This window comes from Cyrtonyx montezumae, unplaced genomic scaffold (genome assembly GCF_038088225.1).
Source record: "Cyrtonyx montezumae isolate F1298 unplaced genomic scaffold, pur_monq_1.0 scaffold_2, whole genome shotgun sequence".
NCBI classification, from domain to species: Eukaryota; Metazoa; Chordata; class Aves; order Galliformes; family Odontophoridae; genus Cyrtonyx; species Cyrtonyx montezumae.
In genome coordinates this window covers 60095175-60119306 of record NW_027071936.1, presented here as the reverse complement: position 1 = coordinate 60119306, position 24132 = coordinate 60095175, and the positions used below count along the sequence as shown (strand labels likewise).

General features: G+C 44.6%; 2 protein-coding genes across 4 annotated transcripts in view; one reads left to right on the top strand and one right to left on the bottom strand.

Annotated features, from left to right (window-relative positions):
* Window positions 1-24132, top strand: part of GRK4 (G protein-coupled receptor kinase 4) — a 109304-nt gene that overhangs the window by 31866 nt on the left and 53306 nt on the right. The window lies entirely within an intron of this gene.
* MFSD10 (major facilitator superfamily domain containing 10) lies at window positions 285-24032 on the bottom strand. Of its 3 annotated transcripts, none has more exons than XM_065735876.1 (13): window positions 23857-24032; window positions 18613-18802; window positions 16373-16469; window positions 13061-13164; window positions 11981-12139; window positions 9994-10182; window positions 6126-6234; window positions 5231-5342; window positions 4267-4375; window positions 2756-2846; window positions 1103-1150; window positions 925-1014; window positions 285-403 (listed from the first exon to the last, which is right to left on the bottom strand). In XM_065735876.1, exons 2-13 carry the CDS (start codon window positions 18781-18783, stop codon window positions 300-302), a joined length of 1383 nt encoding a protein of 460 aa, XP_065591948.1. In that variant the 5' UTR covers window positions 18784-18802; window positions 23857-24032; the 3' UTR covers window positions 285-299. The 3 variants fall into 3 exon arrangements, with proteins under 3 accessions (XP_065591948.1, XP_065591946.1, XP_065591949.1); XM_065735874.1 differs by lacking the exon at window positions 23857-24032 and adding an exon at window positions 21514-21570; XM_065735877.1 differs by lacking the exons at window positions 9994-10182; window positions 23857-24032 and having other exon boundaries at window positions 18613-18909.

Below are 24132 nucleotides of genomic sequence, written 5' to 3'. Positions count from 1 at the left end.
GCTTTTCTGTCTGACCGTCAGCTTCTAAGGCAGTTGCTATGGCTCTTACCAGGGCTGCTGGTAGAGAACTTGTGCAGCTCTCAGGACAGGTGGCCCAGACAGCTCCTGTGCGTTTGTTCTGCTAGCTGGAGCCAGAAGAGTCCCTTTCATGGGGCTTTGGGCACTGGGGTATGTCAGGCTTGTGCTATTGACACGGAGATGTGCAGAGAGCAGCTCCGTGTGGACTGCAGTCAGGTGGTGAGCAGCACTTGAAGCCAAACAGTCATTCAGGGGCACGGTGTGGGAGCTGCTGCCTTCAGCTACTCCTTTGTCTGCTGTTTGATAGAGCCGAGTAAAACGAAGGGGATGAGGAAGAAAACTCCACAGATGGTGAAGCAACTCTCTGCCCCTGCCAGCCAGTAAACTGAAAAGGAAACAGATTTTGTGATGTTTAGCACGTTTGTCCTTGCATACACGTGAGCATGCACGCAGAGCTGACAGAGTGCCCGCACAGCCACGACCATTGGCTCTTCAGGGCGCAGTCTTGCCTGCACGTTCTAAACAGGAGGGGGCTGCCAGCATCGCTGCCAGCAGTTCTCTTCTGTATGAAACAGCATACTCAAAACCACCGATTTTAAATAGGCTGCATTCATTCAGTGTAGAAATAATTCCCGTTCAGTGCCCCAGCTTCAGTCAGTGTGCAGCTCTAACTGCCCCCAGCACTGCTTCCCAGCTGCTCCTGCTCACACCTGCCTGCTGCTCGGGGTGGCTCGTGCTGTCATTAATCCTCTCAAGTGAACCACACAGAAATGGGACGTGTGGGGCTGGAGGGAAGGGCAGTACACGCCCTGTGCTCTGCCGCTGTCCTGCCGCTTCGGCTTTGCCATAGTCTGAAGTTTGTCTCTTCCCTTGCAGAAGCTCAGTGCCCACAGGAGCCCCACTCACCCGTGGCTGACAGGACGGGTCCCAGCGCCCTCGCGAGAGCCCCCAGGCTCCTCAGGATGCCCATGACTCTTCCTTTTTGGCTGGCAGAACCTGTACAGGCAGAGAGCCCTCAGTCAGGCTGGAGCTTAGTTTTGCTTGGGGCAGGGACCGAGGGCTGCCCCTCAGGATGAGCACTCACCGTAGCCTGAAACCACCGCAGACAAACACGGGATAACAATGGCAGCAGCTGGAAAAATCCACAGAGCAGACTGTCAGCGAACAGCACAGCTCCGTTAGGAGCAATGGTGAAAAACACGTGCTGCAAACCCGTTACACCGCAGAGAAAAATGCTGAGCTCCGAGGCACCGTACCGACAGTGAATCATAAGGTTTAGTGCAGTGCAGTAATGGAAACGCCCCCTCAAAGCCAATCTGCAGGAAGCTCCCCCAGCCAGCATGCCTCTGTGCAGGTGTTTCCCATCAGTGCTTCACTGCGCCGGGAAAGGGGCAGCCAGGGCAGGGCAGCCGTGGCTGGGATCCCAGATCACTGCAGGGCTGACAGGGGCAGCAGGGAAAAGGGATCGCTCCCATTTCCACGGGACAGCGAGGTGACTGCACAGAGCAGCACGGTCCCATAGGGCAGGAGCCCTGGGAGTGAGGGGAGTTAAGTCTGACAAGCAGAGGTTACAGCGTTCTAACGGAGGCCAAGGGCTGAGCAGCCAGCACTGCCCCCGTACTGAAACAGGGACCTTTCCTGCCAAAAGAGGGAAACGCTTCCAGCATACAAAGCTGAGTCTTTTCTGGGAAGGAAAGGACAACTGGAGAGCAGAAGGATAAACGTGTTGCTCTAACTCCTGAGGCAGGGGGAGGAGAAGAGGCTCTTGCTATGTGGCAGAACTGGGGGAGAGCCGGTGTTCTCCACTCAGGTGCGCAGCTTGGAGGAGCAGGCTTTTACCAGAAGCAGTTACACAGAATCACAGAACTGTAGGGGTTGGAAGGCACCTCCAGAGCTCATCGAGTCCAACCCCCTGCCAGAGCAGCCCCCCAGCCCAGGTTGCACAGGTAGGTATCCAGGAGGGTCTGGAACATCTCTAGAGAAGGAGACTCCACCACCTCTGTGTGCAGCCTCCTCTTTCCAGGAGATCCCTGTCTTTTCTGTACTGGGGAGCCCAGAACTGGACACAGTACTCCACACCTCCTCACTGAGAGGCTGTCGAAGTCAAAGTGAGCTGTGGACGAGGTCTACATTTTGAAGCCTGTCCAACGCACAGCTGCTCCTACACAAGCAGGGCACTGAGTAGATGCATTTTGTGACTGTTCTTAAATCAAGCTGTATCGTGCAAAGGAGGAGTCTTCCACATTCATAATTAGTCTTATTTGAAGCTGCTTAGCAATAGTTAGCAGCATGGGGGAATATCTGGTCTATTTTTTCAGATATGCACTTCAATTTAACACCTATCACAGATAAATCCAAAAGTTCATTTGTAGTTGTTTCCCTGAATAATGGCTACCACTGAAACATAAACGCCCTCTCACTGCTTTTCCTGAGATGAGCTATTCAGTGGACATTTTTCTTGTAAGGTCTGGTGAAAGAAAAAAGCCTCAAGAGCCCCACAGAGAGATGGGACAACAGGAGCACTGGGGATGCGTCCAGCTATCACCACGGCAACTTCCTTGGATACAAACAGCATCAGGAAACAACACACACTATTCCTTCTGGATTTTACAAACAGAAACATCAACTTCTGTTGAATAGTTTGAAACAAGATGTGCATCTCTTTTTCTTGTCTATTTTTTTTTCACGGGGTGAGTAAATACATGAAGAAAATTCCTTGTGTGTTTGAACAGCTCACCGAAAGAGTAGAGCAGCAGCCCAGCAGCCAGCAGGGTCACATCTGCAGCCCATCCAATCAGCAGGAATGCTGGAACCAACAGCAGAACAGCCTGCAGAATGGAAGAGCCACAGCGTCACATCTAAGCTGTACTTGGTAAAGCCTAACCCTGCACGTCCCTCCTGCTGATGGGACTACACTTGGACCAGGAGCAGAGACCCTTTCTTCCTGAATAGATGTCTTACATCAGTTCAGCTGGATGGCCCCACACGCAGGCACAGCCCAGCTCTCTGTGTCACACTGCAGCCCACGTATGTGCTGAGGTCAGCCCTCCAACACTGTTATCCCATGACTCCTTTTCTGCCAGGACTACAGCTGCTCCACTTTTTCTCAGCAGCGCTGGCTGACTCCAGGGAGCACATCCAGCCCCTGAGCTTTTGGAGTCCGTACTCACGGAGCCAAGAAGGACAAATGAGGGGAATGGCATTTGAAATGCATTCACTACCAGAAAAACCAAGAGACTTCCCCTCTTCCAAGAGAGTGGAGCCCAGTTCCCCTGCGAGCTCTCCCTCATATAAGTAACTGATCTGATTTTTCTTTCTATGAGAGCTGAGATCTGCTGCACATTTCACAGCTGAGTGCTTTAATTCCACTCTCAACAAACGTTTCATTTTGAAAACTCAGTTTCAAAGCCTCTTGTAACTGCTGTGCCAAGAGAAGATGCATCAGCCATACGGTCCAGGTTCATAAAGGAATCACCTGAATTACTGCAGGAGGAGCACCCAGGACCCAGCAGGTCCTGCATGGTGCACATGCATGTCTGCAAAGAGCCACTGGCCAGCTGAGCTAACTGATCTCAGCACAGTACTGACACCTCTCTGAGCAGGGAGGAGGAAGCAGTACTGAAATCAGCAGGGTGAGCCTCAGCTTGCTTGAACTGCAGTACAGTGGCAGCAAACACAGCAGGCTGGCAGAGAGCACAGAGGAAGTGGATGCAGAGGATAAAGCAGTGCTAGCAGAGCTGTGCCAGCTTTCTTACACAGGGAAACGTTTCCTGTGACACAACGGACATATCCTGTGTTCTGCCTGCCAGGGAGCAGAACGAGGATGGTTTCACAAGCAGAAAGAACTTCTGAGAAGTGCCAGGGAGGGATGACAGATCAGCTCTGAAACTGCTTTAGTAGTTCCAGTGGCTACACTGCAAGAGAAAGCTTTGAGACAAAGCATAACCTTTGCAGCACTTCGCACAGATACTGTTCACATTCCCTACTTGCAGATGTCTATGAAGAGCTTCATGTTTAAATAATAGCACAGCTGATATGCTAAGAAATGTCTCTGATATTCCCAAGTTTAGGTAGAGCAATAGCTGCTTATCATACACATCTAGAAGCCATTTAAATGAAAACGGATACATTTCCTTTGATCTGATGAGTACAGCTATAGCCTCCAACCATCTCTCAGAGCTCTTCAGACTGAAAATGAATACATCAGATTCATGGAGGAAAAGAAAAAATATTGACTTATATATTTACCCTTTTTATGGCTCTGATTTCATTTCCTGGCTTTATTCGGCGAGCATAGCCTCCCTGGATCACAGCCATTGTTATTCCAATAAAGAAAAACATCTTGCCCTGCTGCATGCTGGAAGGGAGGCAAAAACAGCTGACACAGTCATGCATACAGCACAGGGATTCTCAGCTAAAAGTTCTCACCTCTGTAACAAGCCTGTTAGCCACACAGCCTGTACTGTGGGCATGAGGTGGTACAGCTTGCTGCATGGCTGTGCTGTGCAGCAGAAGCAGGCTTGATACACTTCAAGACCTCTCCTTGTTGCACACACATCAGTTAAGCCACAATCCATAATGAAAGTCAGGCATGGAGAGATGAGGAAAAATCCTGAGAATTGCTCAAAGGAAAGGACAAACATAAGGAATCAAGCTGTAAGATCGTGCTCCTGGCTGGGAGTCCTCCTATGAGCTGGCAGAAAAGTATTTCAAGCTGAGCTTCTTTTAGCAGATTCAGTTCTCTTTCTTCTCTGGTGTCTGACTAAAGGAAATCAAACCCTGTGATGCACACCGTATGAACACAGAACTCAGGTAAGCAATACAGTTAAAACAGCCATCCCTTCATCCTTGGCCTTTCTTTTGAGACTCGGAATTTGTTCTGATACTGAAGAACTGTTCTGGGGAGGAAGAAAAAAGATTTTATGCACGTTCATCAGTACACTCCCCCTGCTGTGGATATTTCAGAAGCTTTAATCTAATCTCATGAATCGACTTTCGTTAGGTCATGAACTCAGTGAGTATTTCCTGTAGTGATAAACAGTATGCCTATTTTTTCTTAAATTCTTCGCACAGAGCCCAAGTGTAACCGAATGCAGTGATGTTTTTTGACTGTTCTTAAACTTCAGTGTCTCTCTTGAAAATAAAAGACCTTAAGTTGAGCTTTCGGGAAACAAATAAAACATACAACATTTATCTTTTAAGCATGCTGTACCTGCTGAACTGGAATCTCTGGTGAGTAAGAAAGCTCAGTGTATACTCCAACCCGGAAAACAGGAAGAGGTACAGGAAGTAAGCCAGGCCCAAGATTTTGAGGTTCTGAAGATCTACACAAAGAAAACACCCCCCAGACAAAAGAGAGAAAGATGTGGTGTTTTTCAGGCACCGCTTCAAAATATAGCAGCAGTAGTGGAGTGACATTTAACTGTACAGGGAAAAGGATCCTCACTTTAAATATCCATACAAGACATGCCATAAAATGGTTTCTGCTCGTTACCCCCTGTCTTGTGAGGAGAGCCAAAAAACCTGACCTCTCCCTGCGTCACAGTGCTCTCACTCACCCAGCCCAGTCCCTCTGCCTCACACTTCCATCCCATGATTTATTCATTTTTAACCAGTACCTACATCCAGCCTAACACCTGAATGCTACTTGCAGGGCTAGATTGACTAAAGCAGAGCTGATGTGCCAGGTGTACCCAGCAAATGATTTATTTCCTGTGGCTCAAATAATTCAATGTACAGAAACGTTCACCTTAAACCCCACATCTCCAAATCCTGAAATGAGGCAAGTCCAGCTGAAGTTTCCTGGTTTGCAGCTCAGAGCAGTGCCCTCCATCGTCCATTACTCGTGCCTGCCTTTTTAAAGCCCTTCACTTAGTGCAGCCTTACCCAGCTGCCCCACTGCCTGAAGGACAAGTGAGCAGCAAGTCAGGTGCCCTCCAAACACTGACCTCCAAAACCAACCTATGTACATAAATTACGAGGGTGAACTGTAGAAGTGCTGCTTCCAAAACTGCATGGCTCAAGTCTTTGCACAGAAACCATCCCCATGTACAAAAAGATGTACGACCCGACACAAAACCCAACACAAAATGCCACCTAGCACTTACTCTGATCTGAAGGGGATTCCTTTCCTCGGGTGACTGCAGAGAACTGAAATAAAGCCCAAGGACTGAGCAGGTCAGCTGCTGCCTGGAACCCGGATGTCACAGAGGAGACCTGATCAAAGAAAGAGGTTTATTTTAAAAACTGATGCAATTACCACTGCAAGGAATCGACCAGTTCAATGGAAATGCAAACAGTGCAGCTGGTACTGAGACACACAGTAACATCCCATGTTTCTGAACACTGAACTGACTGCAATGCTCTAAGTAGAAGGTAAAGCACTGTGAGACGTTTTTCCCTGAGAGATTTTTTCCCTGGGTTCCCTAAAAAGCAGAAACAACTCATTCTCCACAGACTGAAGGTGGCTTGATTTGGGGGCTTTTTTTACCATCCCCCCCCCCATTCAATGAGCACGTGTTGGGTAAATGCTGGCAGCCCTGCCCACAAGCTCACAGAAAGGTGAGGATCTGCAGTGTGCTACTGCAGCTCTGAGAGCAGCAGGTGTAGCAGTACCTCAGGTGACAGCCTGCTTGGGTACTGGTGGTTCTTACAGCCAGCCAGTGACACCTCCTGGAGAAGCAACAAAAAATACCATTTTTAGAGAGAGATTCTATGCAGCACCATTGTGTGGCTTGTTATAGGGGAAAATGTATTTTGTAGCACTTCTGGTTCTTATGCACTGTACATACAGCTCAACCTAATTTTGCATCCAGTAACATCATCCCTGCACCTCATTTCTTTGGGAGATGCTTATTCTTTCATCTGTTGAGAATTTAACGTTTTGTTTGTTTGTTTTTAATTGTAAAATATGAAATATATACATACATAAGAAAAAAAATACTCAGCAAATTCTTAAGGAACCATTTCCCTTTAAAATAGAAGAATTTAGGCTGTCACTTTGCATGACAGTCAAGAGAAGAGAGACTCAAGAATCCTGAGTAATCACAGTTGGCATTTAAAGCACTGCATAGGCTTTATCTGATGAGCTTCCTCCTCATCCCAGCTGGGTAAGGCAGAAACTACTGCCCCTTAAAGGCTGAGACTAAAAGTCATGTTACCAGTGGGACTTAATCTTAGTGCACAGCCTGAGGACGTGCCTTTTAAGAAAGCTGTGAACAAATCAACTTTCAAAATGTTATTAACTCCACCACTGTCTAGTTTGGATAGTCAGTTTCTGAGGATCCAATGGCAAAGCTCTGGAGCTCATTGGTCTCCAGGTTATTACGTAAATCCATAAAGCTGCTGATCCACATAAAGCAAACTGGGCTATTTATTTCCCTGCCCACTGAGTGTACTGCAGAGGGTAACCAGACACTCCCAAGAAGAAGTTTCCTTGTGCTTTTATGAGTTCTGTAAGAGGATTTCCTGAAGCTGGCTTGTTGCAATCCCCAGTTCCTGTGTTTGCTGGCATCATGGTGTCTGTAGTGCTGCATGCAGAACCCAGCAGCAAGCAAATCTCTTCAGGAATGTCTGCCACCATTAAAAAATACCTGCAGTTTGTATGTCTTTTGAATCATTATTCACATCAGATACGAATACTGGTACTACAAAGTTGATTTTATCTATGTAGAAATATACTTTTTTTTGGTAATATAATTCTCCTACCTTTCCCCTAGAAGCAATAATTTAGAAAGGACTTCATCCACTGATAGATGAGGACTTTCCTACAACTGATGAAAGCATTTTGCATCCCCAAATAACAAAGCACACGCTGTCCATTTCAGTGAATGCCACAAGCTGTACAGACTTCAGATTCTTCGCAGGTTCAAAACCTGCAGTGTCTGAACTTGTGTTTAATCTCTATGCTCTTAACTTCTTATTCCAGAATCGCTCAGTTTTACTTCTTGATCACCCAAAGCATAGCCCTATACATGGTTCTTACATCACCAGCTGAACACCAGAGAAAAAAGTTGCAAGACCCTCCCTTCAGCAGGCAGCAATGCCCACAGCTAGCTTAGCTAAAAACTGACACGAAAGCTCTGAAAGGGTCTGGATTCTACTAGACACAATTCTATTCCTTCCTTCTACCAAGCAAGTCTCTGGTCCCTCTTCACCCAAAAAACTTGGGGAATAGTAGGAAAAAGAGTGAGAATAGCAAAACCTCAGTTCTCTTTGGATAAAGGCTCATGCTTTCTCCCCCTGACCGCCTTTCACCTTCCTGGTTTTACAAGTTAATTCCAACATAAATGAAAGGTTTGCTCTCCCCTCGAGACTCTTGGACTCCAAGCTCCTTGGGGCTTCCTTACAGCTTGGGGTATTCTACTATTCTTCTATAAAAAAAAGGACTGAGAAAAACATAAATATCATGAGAACACAGAATATTTCAAGGAAACAGATGTCTGATCCCACTGACATATCTTCCTACTGGTTATCATTACTACTTCCCTCTTTTCTGAGCTCTGTTGTTCCAATGCATTCCACTCTGATACTCCAGTAACACCTGCTCCACCTCAGTCCAGCCAAGTGCCAGAAGGGCAGCCAACACACCCGCCTCTTCCCTGCCATCCAGAGGCTAAGAAAACCACTCCTCTTTCCCTCCAGGTGGGAGGACAAACCATGGTCACATCAGCAATTAAAAACCTTGTGTATTTAACATGACTGGGACCTGGTCACCCGACTCCAGGAGGCAACTGTTAATCCTCCTCCTTTAATGCTTGCTGCTGCATGGAGGCACAGTCCCAAGTGCAAGAAGAGAGCATTCACTTCCTTACTGTAATTCAGTCGTGTTGACTAACACGGGTTAGCTTATCAGCAGAACTCTCAAGAGGATAATGAAATGGGAAGAGGAGTGGTCAATGATCACACAGTAAGGCCTGAGCTATTTATCTCTCCACAGCAAAGATGGAATTGTTACAGATCGTGGATTCCACAGCACATCCTTACATAAATGTGTCGCCACTGCCTCAGAACGTGCAGCTCAAACCAACAGCAGGATTTTATTGGGAGTGCTTAGAAACAGCCTAACAGGAAAGGGGAGCAGATGACACATGGAGGAGCTGTAAAAACATCGGTTAATCAACTTCAAAAGTTGTAGCAAACAACTTCACATCAGACACACCCTGCTGGCACACAATCAGGGAAGGTCTGAGTTTTGCTTGGGCAGCAGCATTGCAGACAAGGTTTGTGAACAATAATTATTAACAACGAATTAGTTTGGCCATCAAGAGACAAAGCTTGATTTAATGGGTGACTGCAGCTTTGAGACAAGGGATGACAGGAAAGATCCCATCCAGCTAAAGATCTCAAATCAAATGTTTCACGCAGATAGGGCTGAATTTGGTCTCTCCTACACCACCAAAGACTGTTCCAAGAGACTCTGTAGCAGATATACAGCTTGGACAGCACCCAGCCACACACTATGAGGCCATAACGCTGCTAAGTGCTCTGCTCCACAAATGCAATTTAGTGTATGCAGATATTTTATGTCTGTGGAAGACAGAACAGCTCAGAGATAAGAGTCACTGCTACTTCAGTGCTCAAAATTATCAAACACAGACAAGATAACAGTTAAAAAAAATTCTAATGTATTCTGGCTAAGTGGAGGAAAATCCACAGTCTCTGATGCATGAACTTTGATGACTGGCTGAAATTCTTCTCCGGGGAGCCCTTATGATCATAGTTTAAAAATTCATCCTCTCCCTCCCAGGTTCCTGTTGGCTTTTGACCACAGCAAAAGCAGCAATTAGTCACTCACACTAACTGCAAGCATTTCTCATATTGCACTGGGCTGGGAGGTGGGACCATCTTACAGTTACTTTAATACCAGCCTAAATAATAGTAAACCCTAGTCCCAGGAATGAGCTAAATTCCTGAGATACTGGCTCAGCCTCTTGGTTACACCCAGTATCTCAGCAGTTCTCAAATCCTGCTTACCCGCTTTTCTTTGGGAAGTGTCTCTGGAAGCAGGAAGAAGATGAAAATTAAGTCAGCCACAGCAAACATGAGTGCTAACAATGCTGAACGAAGATAGAAGACTTCTCCTTTTTCTGTCTCCATGGCCAGATAAGCTCCAATCATGGGACCCAGGGTAAAACCAAGGGAGAAAGCAACACCAATCATTGCCTACAGAGATACAAACGGACATCAGACATCAGCTTGTTAAGGTAGCTCAATTCTAAAACGAGATCCTTGGCATTTGCCTTAAAGAAATGTAAACATCACATGTAACCACCTTGAGGACAATGCACAGCAAACAGCACTGAGTGTGAAAAAGCTGTTATTTCCAAATACCCCATTTTATTTTCACCCCAGCAGCAACGTGGCAGTGACAGGCTGCAATGTGATAAAGGGATATCTAGGGATATCATTCCTTGTATGATTATGGGTGAAAGGAAGCTGAGAAAGGCAAGAATGACTCTCACCTCAGGGACTGCTCAGCCAGCAGATCCTCAAGCCACAGCATAAACTTTTGTAGTGTAAAACTGTTTGGAGAAGGAAGGATAGCACCATGGTAGGAAAATATAGTGATGTCTATAGCTTCTAAATTGCTTTGTATTTAGGTAATTTTTGTATTCAGGAACATAGCTGTGATCTAGCAAACAATCTGATAGGCTTCTCAGAACAGCCTGGGTGTAATACAGGCACTAAAGAGGATTTATTAATTCACTATGAAACCAGCAGATAGGAAAGGAGGCAGAAACTGCACATTCTAGATGAGAGCTTAACAGAACACTGATTTGAGCCATCTGTCTCAGTCAAACTGCTTAAGAACACCGCAGTGTAGAACATGGCTCGTTCTATTTAAGAGACATACGTTCACACATGCAGGACCTACACTTGTGCCATCCCAGGAGACCATTTTCTTGCTTTTCAGTCTATTTAACTTTACCTGTAGTACTGAACTAAAAGAGGTGAGCTCACGCTCAGGTGTCCTGTCCTGCTTCAGCCTGCCCAAGCAGCATTCTCTCAGGCAGTGCTACAGCACTGCATCAGTTAGGACACTTTCCAAAAAGCAGGACTAGCATGCCTACTTTGCTTTGAAAAAGAACAGAAGAAATAGTTTAGCCATATGGATGTCAGCCAGACTGTACTAAACTATTTGCTCTCAACTCCTAAAAATAAGATGTGACCCATTTTATTTACTAGTGCTGTATGGCTAACCTCTATTAATTTATTTTGGTTCACCAGGATTATAATAAATAGTTTGGAAAATTCGTTAGCTATCACTGTGAAATCCCCTCTGAAGAAGCAGCTGTCCCACATAGTGATTTATAACACTGTTAATAGAGGTTTGGGGCCCTGAGGCTGCTATAAAATAAAATATCTAACTGGCAGCCCACAGCCAGAGTTCAGCCTGTAGGGTGTTTCCATCTGGTCTGCTGCCTTTTAGAAGAGGAAAGGGCAGCTGTTCGTAGCACTTGCTGCTCAGTCAGCCAGACACCACATCCATCACCCGCTGAGCCCAGATCCTGAAGTCAGTGCATCATCCAATGAAGGCAGGAGGCATACTGGGCAGCACTGCTGCACTTCCACAGCTTAGAAAGCTGAGAAAAATGGGTTGTCCTATAATTGGGCTCCAGTTACCAAAATTGAGCAACTCTGAGATGAAAGATCTTTCAACTTCTCAGCTGTTATAATTGAGATTAAAGTTATCAACTGGAGTAATAGCTTTAACACTTATGCCCGTAGTTTTTTCAACCCTAAGACATCTGCATTTCACTTATAGGTAAAAGCCATTGACAAATAAAGGCTGAGAGTTTACCAGCAAAGTGATCTGGCGTGTTATCAAAAACAATGTAGTATTAAAGTCATGTTTTCACTTGATCAGTGAACACACATTGGAAGAAGACATCCTGAACACCTGAAATCAATTAAAAGTGATCCAGTAAAGCCAAACGTGGATCTCACGTGTGTTACTCACCATGCCTTTGCTCCGTGCTTTTGGAGAGTGCAAGTCAGCAATGATAGCTGTGCAGAGGCTGACGTTCCCTTTGCTTATCCCACCTACCATCCTGGAGAGAAGAAAAACACCGAAAGACCTCGATGCAGCCCACAGAGCGTAAGATGCTATCAAACCCATCTGCAGAAGCAAAAAAGGGGTCCTTATAAAGGGCAGGAAAATTCATCTTGTTTTTGCACGTCTTCCTGCTAAACATTTGTACAGTTTGTTTGTTCTGTTTTTCTGTCTTTCAACAGCTGCTCCTAAAACCACATAACAGACACACGTAAATAGAGTGACACGGGGCTATGTCCTGGACAGCAATATAAGAGAGTAGAAATAAACTCCACATAAATGTGAGATTACCAACAGAATTAGAAGCAAGGAAAACTCAAAGGGAAACAGATCAGTCCTGAGCATAGGACCACTTTAGTGCACCCTACTCCACTTATTCCCAAGAGATTTTGAGTTCAAAGTAAGTTCTAGTCATTGTTCTAGCCATTTAATTTCATAATCAATTATAAGCATGTATACCTATTTAGCTCAGTCTTCACAACCCTACAGAACAGCTGGCTTTGTATATTACTTGCTGCCAAGTTCCACCATGAATGGATATACATGCTTCTGTAACTAGAACCCCATACTTTGACTAGTTAGACAGAAAACTTCTCAGAGAATGATGACTTTTCTTAAGAAATACATTTTTATTTCACTGCTCAATAGCACTGCCTAACCAGTAAACCCCAGGCTGTCTGAAGCAGGTCACAGAGCGACCAGCTCTCAGTTACTTGGGGAATTCAATAGACAGAGATTACGTCTCACATCTGCAAATGACACATCTGAAGTCAGACTCTCATCCACAAAGGTAAGGAATTCTGGAAAGTCCCAGGAACAGGTGTTCTGGTGCCTTTTATGTACAATTATGGATCTGGGAACTTAAGTTTAAGCAACAACCGCCAAATCTAGAAGACTGAAGCTCCTAATCTTTTGTGCTAACCACAGGATCATAGTGCCTTCAACTGCACAGTGAAATAATGACTAAAACCAGTGTGAGACACGTACCGCTGTCATCAAGATGACTGGCCTTCTGCCCAAGCAGTCTGACACAGCACCAGTGAGGGGAGAGGAGAAAAACTGAAGGATGGAAAACACTGAGCCAATCAGACCTAAAAAAAATAAATTAAAAAATGAAAATGTATATCATCAGACATGCTGCCTTCATCTTAAGATACGAAGTCAAACTGTTCCTGACCTGTCACTCCATTATGTCCATTAAAATCACAAATGTAAAACAGCATCTACAAAGAACAGATCAGCCTCTGAAACCAAGGCACCCTCAGAACACTGATCTTCCATTGTTCCACTGAGTAGGCAAATCCACAGAAGGACCAGAGTAATAGGGATAAAGTGGATGAGTCACTGGTTACTTCATTGGTGAGAAGTGGTTTGAAACTCTGGTTAATGGTTTGCAGATTCTCCAATGCTTCCCAAACTGACTTCATATATTTTCTGTTCCTAATGCAGAGAGATAAAGCAGCCTTGAATAGTCATAATTCTTTTCAGATTTTTTTTTGATTGTTTGAACCTGATTCTGCCACATATAATTAGCTTTCCTTTCCTTCATATCGTGGAAAGAGGACAAAAGCACTGCTGTTAGAGAGGCACACTAAGAGGTAGGAGTGATTCTAGCAGACTCCAGGAGTCTTTTGAAATCTGCCTCCAGCTTCTGTGATCTTTAATTCCTCTTTTCTCTTGCCATCTCCAGCTTCGCATACACGTTAATTTGCACTACACTATCAACAAGCTGGCAAATAAATGCCTTGATGTCACAATTTTTCCTCTAAAGAAAAAACTGGGTTATGCATCTCAGATCATTCTGTTGTTATCAAAGTTAAAAAGACTGAGGAGAGAGAGAGATGAGAAATACCGCTCCCACCAAATTTAAGGGAGGCAGAATACTGACACTGAATACCTCAGGGGGAGCAGTTCTTTGTGACAGCTCAAAAGTCTAAAAGATTCTTATAGTTTCATACGCTGGCAGTTTAAGTTAATGAAAGTTTTCTTCCTCATGTGCCAAGCACCACAAATGCCCAGCCAAGCCAAATACAGCAGGAGCAAGCTGCAAGCTGGTGGTGACAACACTGGCAGTACCCTCACTAACCAGGGTGTGATCCCACACAGTGTGGATGAGGCAGAGTGGGGTGCCACCAGCAGGCAAAGCAAGGGTTACTCACCACATCCATCCCCTGTCAGCACCAACAGGAGACAGAGAAAGGAGTGGAAATAAGGTTGTACCTATGATACAGCCTTGGTGCAAGCCCAAGCCTGAGTTGAAATGAGTCACTGGGCAGAAGGAGCAAGTGGGGGCTGGTCAAGGCAGTTATAGTTCAATATCCTCAGGGACTTGACATCAGCAGGGATGGTCTCTGCCCTGAAGAGGCTGCAGTCGAAGCAAAGACAACAGCATATAACCTGTGCTGGGAGAAAGGTAACCTAGCAAGTATCTTTCCAATTCTATGCTCTGCATTGCAGACAAGATCAGTGAAAGAATACAGGCAACAAGAAGATCGTGGTGGCCTCTGCTTAACATCACAAGTGTAATGAACTTTTCCACTACAACCATTTAAGATTCAGTCAGAAAAGATGGGCTGGAAGAGCAGCTGACTACAACTAAGAATGCCTGTCCATCTTCCCCTGCTCCTGCAGCCTTAGTCAGCTCTCCAGTGAGCTAGTTAATTTCAATCTGGCAGAAAATTGATCTATGAAAAAGAAATGGCATCTGTTGGTTTAGGAAATTAGCTGGCTAAGAGGGGTTGCCAACATAACCAACAGAAGAGATGGAGCCAATGTGGCACCCACTCTCACTCACCCTTGTGGCTGCCAGGTAATTAGTGGACCTCGTTGCCCAACACAGCTCCTGAACACTTTTCTCCTAAAGAGAAAACGTCAAGAGGTAAAAGCTTCCTTTCTGAGACAAATATTTTATCTGTATGTTCCCAGTTACATTTTCTTAAATGAGCACAAGGTTCAGGTCAGGTGGACCTCTCTGGAAAGAGAAGGAGATTTCTCCTTCCCCATGAAAGCAATTGAGCCAAACCCAGTGATACAGCACTCCCAGCAGCGCAGGAGACAACAAGGAAAATGAAAGGGAACAAGCTGGATATGACTGTGAGCTCCAGCCCCTTGTTTGAACAGAGCCTGAGATTGTGAGAAGGAGTGAGGAGACACACAGCCAGGCCTCAGAGCAGACAGAAAGTAGTTTCTGAGGGACTAAAGTCAACTGTTTCCTACCATTCAAAGCCAGTAATCTGGAATGAACACGAGCACTGGATTCCCTGTACTACCTCTGCTGGAGCTCACCCACTTCGCAGTGTTCCAGTGACAGCTAAGGATTTTGGACACTACTAGTCAGCAGTTCTGCTGCATTTAACAGGACCAATAAGTCTTAGAAGAAGTGCTGCACTATGAACTCACAAGCTTCCAAATCCAGTGTTTCCTACTGACTGATCTCCAATCACATCCAAATCAGCTGTGAAAGGAGAATAATTTTGGTGACCATGCAGGGTCTAGCACAGCAGGCTCCTGACTCCCAGCTAGCAGTAAGGCCTGCACTTCTGAAGAACAAATTAAGATAACTCAGGTTAAAAGAGACCTCTGGAAGTCAGCTCCAGTGGCTTACAGGGCCAACTCTGAGGTCAGACTGAATAGTTCACAGGTTCATCCAGTCAGAGCCTGAAAACCTCTGAGGATGGAGATGACAATGCCTTTCTGGGCAGTTTGTTCCACTGACCATCATCACTGTGAGAAAGTTTCTCCTTATTTACAGCCTGAACATCCCTTGCTTCAGTGCCTGCTGCCTCTCCTGCTACCATGCACTTCAGTAAAGAGCCTCACAGCCCTCTTGATAACCCTTCTGCTGTTACTATAAGGCTGCCAATAGTTGTAGGCTGCCTCAGCCATTCCTTCTGCACAGCTCTCTGCTGAACTCGCTGCAGTTTAGGGATGCCCATATCACCAACAGGAACTACTCCTTGCCAGGGGCAGGAGCTCACATTTGTTCTTAGTGAATTTCATAAAGTTCCTGTTGGACCATTCCTTCTGCCTGTCTAGATGTCTCCAAACAACAGAGATGGGCTGTCCAAGCCATTCTTCTTAGTTAGTTTTACAAAAACAAAGTTATTTATAGCCTACTGGAAGAGATGTTTTCTGTGTTATTTAGATCTTAATCTGAATACAGTCAAATATGCTTCTTGTGGTGTTTTTTATTTGATTTAGGGTTTTTTCCATCAATTTTTTAATCATTGCTCACAACAACACTGCAGTAACTTGAAAGTAACACAATAATTTTTTGTCTGTTTTTTATAAATTCCATACCTCCAAACAAAACACTGTTGTATTTCCTCTCTGGAGGCATCCCAACCATCGCTGCAAACCAGTCCACACCACGTTGCAATGACAAATAGAATCCATCCTGCAAAAAAGATAGCTGGGATATAGAAGCAGGAAGATTGTTCCTCTGCTTTATTTCCAAAGACAGCATCAGAGCTTAGTGAACTAGTTACGTTCATGTTGTTAAATGATTTCCTCTCTCCTTCTCCCAGGAAAAAAAAAATCCTGTTGTCATAGGCCAAAAATAGCTTAAATTGTGAATGCTAATGTGCAACAGGTAATTGAGGGTTTGAGTGGGCAGGTGTCTGCATTAGAACTGTTTAAAACTATCAGTCCCACTACTTCTAAAACCTAGACTAAACATCCAAATCCTTCAATTAATAAAGCAGCCTGAGAGACACTCCATCCCTCTACAGATAGTATGGATGATCTTGACTGGGAGAGTCAGGGGCCTGTAGCTCCACAGAAAAGAAGAGGTGGTGAGAAAAAGAATGGTTCCCAAGATGAGGAGGAGGACTTGAAAAGAAGGTCCTGAAAAAGAAAAGGTGGAGATCCTGGTTAGAGGAAATACTTCGGAAGCAGAGGATGATCCCAGAGGTTATGGTCAGTGTTAGGGTCAGAATAAGAGAAAAGACAAAGCCTACAGCTGCAGCTGGAACGGGGCTGGAAAAGGGGTGGTTAGAAAGGTGTGGATTGCAAAAATAATTCTCCCCTGACAACTTCATCTTGTCTCTGCTAGCACCTGAGAATAGAAACCATGAGCAGCTGCACAACAGGGAATCAACACAACCTTCTGCCCTGCATTCCTAGACCAACAGGCATCTCCCCTCTAAGAACAGATGTTGAAAAGCAGTGAACGTGATGCTAGGGGTGGAAGAAAGTAGAATCACCAAAGAAGAAGAAGTAGAATCACCCACAGCCTCTCTGGGCAGCCCATGCCAGCACTCCACCACCCACACAGCACAGAAGTATTTCCTGATGTGAAGTGCTCCTGTTAGTGCCCTCTGTGTTCCCATTAGTGCCCACTGCCTCTTGTCCTGGTACTGGGCACCACTGAACAGAGCCTTACTCTATCCTTTTTGCACTCTCCCTTGAGGTACAAGTATTTATAGACACTGATGAAATCCCCCTGAGCTTCCTCTTCTCCAGGCTGATCAGTCCCATCTCTCAGCACCTTCTCATAGCAGAGATGCTCCACTTCCTCCCTTGGTCATTTTGGTGTCCTCTACTGGACTCTTTCCACAAGTCTGTGGCTCTCTTGTACTGGGGGGCCCATGACTGCACACAGTACTCAGACGTAGCCTCACCAACTCTGGACTGAGCAGAAGGAACATGATCTTTCTTCATCAGCAATGCTTTGTCTAGAGCAGCCAAGAATACTACTAGCCTTCTTGGCAGCAAGGGCACATCACTGCCCCATGACCAACTCAGTGTCACCCTGCAGAGCTGCTTTCCAGATGGGTGTCCCCAGCATGTTCTGGGGTTGTTCCTCCCCAGGTGCAGGGCTCAGCACTTCTTACTGAACTTCAAGAAGTTCTTGTCAGCCCACCTACTCAGCCAATCCAGTCTGCCCAATCCAGCCCTTAGCTCCCACTAGTGATTGAAATATGAAAACCTCTTAGGGTTTGTGGTATCTTTGCTGATACCACTTTCCTCAGCAGCCAGATGATAAGGGATAGATTTTGTGTACAATAATGTATGATTTGATTACAGAGCACATTATGTATTTAGGCAGTAGTGTCTGGCTCTTTGTTTTGATAAACAAGCCTGGGAGAAGCTAAATTATCAGCTAGATACAAATGCATCTCATACTGCAGCCAGATCTTCTATATCCCAGTTTTCAGAGCTAAACAGCACTCAACAGCAACACACATTGTGATACATGAAAGTATTCATCTTTCAGATGAGATGAAGGTCTCTGCAACAAACAAATGAATAGGAAGAGCCAGCACAAAGCAATTACAAAGAACAGACCCCAGGAAATAACTGAATTTTCCCTCAGAACAAATATCTCATTTCCATGAAATAGCAAGAAAGAGGAATCTTAGGTAAGTTCACAAAAAATAAAAATAAAATAAAATCACCCCATGAGCAGTTTAAATATGCTGGATATTGTTCTGCCTACAGGTACTTGAGTTGCCCTGAGACAAAGGAATTTTCTTCTATCATTCCCTAAATATCTCATGCCTAACATTTTCAGCAGGCTGCCTTCCTCTGTTGCTTACCTCAGTCTGGCTGTAATAATCAAGGATGGAAGGAAACAACGGCAAGATGAGAGCAAATCCCAACAAGTCAATGAAGAGTGCCAGGAAGACAACTGTAATAACACGACTGCAGTTCTGCTCTTGCTCGTCGTTGGCGGAGCTGCTGCTGGCTTCTCTCTCTCTCAGAGCCATGTTCTCAAGTGCTCTGATCCTAAAAAGTTACATTTATATCCAGTTAACAGGAAGCATTTTGCAGGCCTTTCCTTAACAGTATTTTACTGATTCGTTCTTGCTTTTTATGCATCTCATAATAACAAATGTAAGTTATGGCTTTATTAAACTACCTGGTTTTCAAAGAGACTTCATCTCTCCGGTCTTGGCTCTTAGCTCAATACCAAATTTACTCTCATGAAAACCAAGCAACAAGGGCAATAAGACTATAAACTTGTTTAGAGGAACATCCCAAACATAGTATGGGACTGAGGAACATTTTACTTGAAGAAGCTTGTTAACAAGTAAGCTTCACCAAAATGCTTTTAATTCAGCATTACAGTAAAACTGATTAGGTCCTCTCCTTTTGATATCTGCATTCAAATAACAAATAGACTTTTTATACCTTCAGTATATACTGTAAAATACTACAGTAATATCATTCAAAAAAAAAAGGGGGGGGGGAACACTCAAACTATTGAAGGAATGCTGCCCCCAGGACAAATCCTGCACAGCTGGACAGCAACAGATAATTCAGAACTACCTGTTTTTGAAACTTTTTCTACTTAATTGCTGTCTGATGGCCACTAACATGATATGAACTGGGGCATCAAATGATCGAGGCAGCATTTCAGTCTCCCAGAATTATCATAAGGAACTCTTTCTTTGAAAACATTCCAAAACATCATTAAAGATATAAACAAGGATGTAGACATTCAGTATTTAACAAATAAAAAGAGTCAGCTTATATTCTGAAAAACTTCCACTTCAACAGATATCAAAAACACAGAGCAATGCACAAACCATGAAACTGTGAATTTCAGGTCTGTAAAACATATCAGTATATCTCAGTGATAAAACAGCAAAGCCTCTTCCACTGCAAAGATCCCTGAATACTTGTTACATTAAAAGGGGGAAAAAGGAAACAATTCCATTCACCTGGAAATCCTTCAATATCAAACTTACCCACTGGTTTTAATAAGTCAGTACTGAAAACACTGAGCACATTTTAATACAAATCCTATTCTAGACAAGATATACCATATTCTATATACAAGGCAATGTGTATATAACACCGTGCTACACTAAATGAAGATATAACACTTCGTTATACTCAGTTATAAATATTTTCATGACATTTCCTTACCTGTAGATTCAATTTACCACCACTGAAACGTTACTAAAGTTCAAACACCATGAGGTAACCCTGGAGGGGTTGCCACGTGCAATCTGTTTAATTAGCTGGCATAATGCATTTAAATCTGCTAGTCAACAGTGCAATTTGGTTGTGTTCAGGATCACAGAATATCCCGAGTTGAAAGGGACCCACAAGGATCACTGAGTCCACCTCCGGACTCCACACAGGACCTCCCAAACCCAAACTCTATGTCTGAGAGCAGCATCCAAGTGCTCCTTGAACTCTGGGAGCTCAGGGCTGTGCCCACTGCCCTGGGCAGCCCTCTGGTGCAGACCCTGTCCCTAACCCCCAGCTGCCCCTCCCCTGACACAGCTCCATGCCGTTCCCTCGGGCCCTGTTGCTGAAACAGAGATCAGAGCTCCCTGTACGAAGCTGTAGGTACCATGAGGCCTCCTCTCAGCTCCTCTGCTCTGGACTGAATAAATCAAGCAACTTCAGCTGCTCCTCAAATGTCTTCCCCTCCAGACCCTTCACCATTTTTGTAGCTCCTCTTTGGACATCCTCGAAAAGTTTTATGTCTGTATATACAACTGTGGCTGCCCCTTCCCAGGTTCAGAATTTGGTACTTTAAACTTCCTTTTATTTAAAATGATACGTCACCACCACTACAAATATTTAGCAAAATTTATTTACCCGAATGACTTAAGAGTCTGTGGAACCCAAAGCAGCCATTTGTTTAGATGAAGTCCTTGGCTCTGGGTCTGCCTAACCAATCACTGATGGGTGGGTTCATTCAATACAGCAGTGCCTGTCTTGTTTTTCCTAACAAATGGCATCACCAAGCTGAACTCTTACCACATTCCTTTCCTAAGGCAACATCCCTTACACGTTCACCGCTACATCATCTTGCGTGCAGCTTGAACCTGCTGTTGCCAGTGCTGACCTTTCTGGTAGCTGAGTTTGGGCTCTGTGTCTGCATTTTCCCTTACACAACCTCCCAAAGCGCCCCACGTTTCTGCCTTTTGCACTCTGTTGCTTTTGTCGTTCAGGCCTCTCTATATTTTCAGCTAGGCACGAAACCACAAAACACTTTATTAGGCCCTGGCATCCCATCAGCAAAAACAAAGCGCTTCACCTCGCCCACAACATCTGGGAGGGAGACGTGCCCCCCTGGGCGCTCCGTGCTCCTGAGAGCCCTCAGCTGCATCTCCCCACGCTGGCCCACCTCGGCCTCACCACCTGTTACTCTTACCAACCCTTCCCCTTGAGATCGCCTTGCTCTAGGCTTAGCCCACCCAAGCCTTGGGGAAGCTCCTCTGAGTCCTTAACAACGCGCTGGCTCAGGTTAAGAGCTGGGTTTTTTAACGAGGGGAAAAAAATAAAAAATATATAAATATATATACCCAAAATGATTTCCCAGAGCAGCACAAAACCAGGGGAAACCCGAGGGAGGGAAGGGGCGGCCCTTCGCAGATGCGCCGTCCTCAGCGCGGAGCCGCAGGGACCCGCCGTGCCGCCCTCCCTCTGTCCCTCCCGCCCTCTGGCAGAGCCAGCCCCGCAGCCAGGCCACCTACCGCTCCTCCGCCCGCCGACAGCCGTCCCTGGAGATGCTGCGGCCCCTCCCCGGCTCTCCTCGGCGCCCGGCGGCCTTCCTCTTCCGGCCGGGGATGCGGCCGGGCGCTCTGAGGAGGGGCCGCCTCCGCGGCGCTGAGCGCGGCCCGCGGGCACGTAGGAGGGCACGAGCAGACTGGAAACGAGCACGTTCATCGCCTTCGTTACACATGGAAATAAAGCAGTACGTTTTTAAAAAGGACCTTCTTGTTCCCTTCAAGGAAACACATTCCTGCTGGTGATGCGTGTTTATACTTAGGAACACTTGGATGGGGAACCTCACACTTGATGATGCTTTGCAGATTCCCCTACAGATAAGCTTATCCAAATCTAACCTACACCTGGCAACAGAATTAACATGCCAATTAGGCCAAACGGGGAGCTGCCGTTCTGTTCTTTATGTGAGCATTTACACACCCAGCTCTGTAGGAAGAAAGGAATTTGGCACATACAGCACCTAGCCTGAAAATTGAAGCATTATGTAAGGATCAATGCTGATTCAGGATAGCACCTCGTAGTGTCACATTAGGAATACCAGTACTATGCCAAATACTTGGAGACATCAACTCCTGCCCAGCAGAGGAGTAGGAACTCAGTTTTCGTTTCACAGATGCTAAATGCTGAGCTTGGAGCAGCCTTAGAGGGCAGAAGCTGGTGGAGGAAAGCAACACCTTACACAAAGTATGGTTACACCAAGGTAGATGGTAACTTCTGCAAGATGTGACTGATCACATCAATCCGTGTACTAACTTTCAACTGACAACCACAAGATTGAACTTTTGATAAAAAAAAAAAGCTTTCATGCTTGCATAAATAGGGTTATTTATGTAATTTCCTCTTGAATAATTTTACTCTCCCCCTTTCTTAATACTACTCCTATTTAGGGTAGCTGTTCTCTGGGGACAGCTGATGTTGGCAGGTAAACTACCTTGAACAATCAGCTGAACTGAAGGCAAAATGGTAATTTTCCTTCTTTCTGTGTCTCATGTTTTTAGTAACAGAATAACTTCGGTTGTTTCTTCTTTTTTTTTTTTTTTAACCTAATTAGTACCAGATTTAAAATTCTTAACAGATGCATCACAAAAGGCCTGATATGACAAATCCTGCTTTAAGAGCAGCACTGAGACAAAAGAGTAATTGGTGCATGGGTTCAAGAGACTTCATGAGTTCATCTTTTTTATCTGAAAACACAGACCTTCTTTCCACCTTCTATGGTATCAGGACAGCACCTCTGCCTACCACGGTAAACAAGTGGACCACACTGACCATTAAGCTGAAGTAGTCCTTCATTTCTGTTCATGTAAAACACTACATGTTATATACTACTACTAAAGAATGGTGTATGATACTAAATCTGATATTAAATATTAACAATACTCTTTGTGAAAGTGCACACGGTAATTTTCATTCTGCATCTCAAGTACATCTGATTTCAATCTAGCAATCCAAAACAGTTGCACGGATTTATCAACTGAGATTTCCCTGTCTTTTATCTTCTCTCCTCAGCATCCTAGGATATCCTTGCTCCTTACCTACCCCCACTTCCACAGACAGTACCATCCTGTCTTATCAATGTCTAATTTTTTTTTACTCATCTCTCATGGAGCAACAATAAGCAGCTGCAAGAGGTATTAAAAATTCCTGCCCCAGGATCAAAATGCAGCTGTCTGTGATTTTAATACCCAGCTGTGTAAATCCTCTGGAAGCTACTTGCTGTTGGAAAAATACGGGTGGATAAACCGCAATACTTTTTTGACAGTTTAATTGTGCAAAGGACAAAAACTGAAGATGGAAAATGCTGATTTATAGCACAAGATAAGAAGTAAGGCTCCTTCCTCATTGCTTCAGTATGAAGTTCTTGTCTTGAACCAAGAAATACATATATATATATTTAAAGATAAGAGTAATCTGTCTTTTTGGGGGGGGGGGCAAAGGAAGGAAAAAAAAAGTCTCTATGATGTGCCAAATAGAAATAAAACAGGAGGCACAGTAATCTTCTGAGATCTCTTTGAAGTTTCTGGAGATAGCTTTACTGATTTTGGAAAGGCTAATTGGAAATACATTTTGTTTTCAGGAGTGTGAGTACATTTCAAAAACAGATACCTCATTTGTACGAGACAGGAGCACCTCCCCACTGGCACTCAGTATGCAGCCTGTTTTAATACTGGTATTGCTTTTGTAAATTTGATATTCACACATGAATTACTTTGTTATTGTTGTAATGAGATTCAGTAGAAGCCATTTTCTTCCAAGAAAGAATACTGTTTTAAGAAACATACATAGGTAGACCTTTAAGTCTTACTTACCTTACCAAGATATTTTAGCCATTAGAGTTTAACTGCAAAGCCAATGTGCATAACTCATTCCCTCCCAGTTTTAGTCATGCTTCCGCGTTTCATTTGAAAACAACAGCACAAGCAAAACTTTCTAAGACAATCTGAAACAACAAGAACTAACTGTTAAATCAAGATTTACTCCCAGCAAACCTTTCTTTATGAAGCTACCATTTTTGAGTTACCCACTGGCCAAAACAATTTTTTGATATATTTTTTCTTTTACTTTTTTTGCTGGGGTTTTTGGTT

Bases quoted from the DNA above. Each gene is read 5' to 3' on its own strand.
- MFSD10 (XM_065735876.1), bottom strand. From the start codon at position 18,783: ATGGCTCTGAGAGAGAGAGAAGCCAGCAGCAGCTCCGCCAACGACGAG. The intron at 6,235-9,993 runs GTAAGCAGGATT...TTCTTTGATCAG, and splicing joins CACTTCCCAAAGAAAAGCGG to GTCTCCTCTGTGACATCCGG. The intron at 1,015-1,102 runs GTGAGTGCTCAT...CTGCCTGTACAG, and splicing joins TGCGGTGGTTTCAGGCTACG to GTTCTGCCAGCCAAAAAGGA.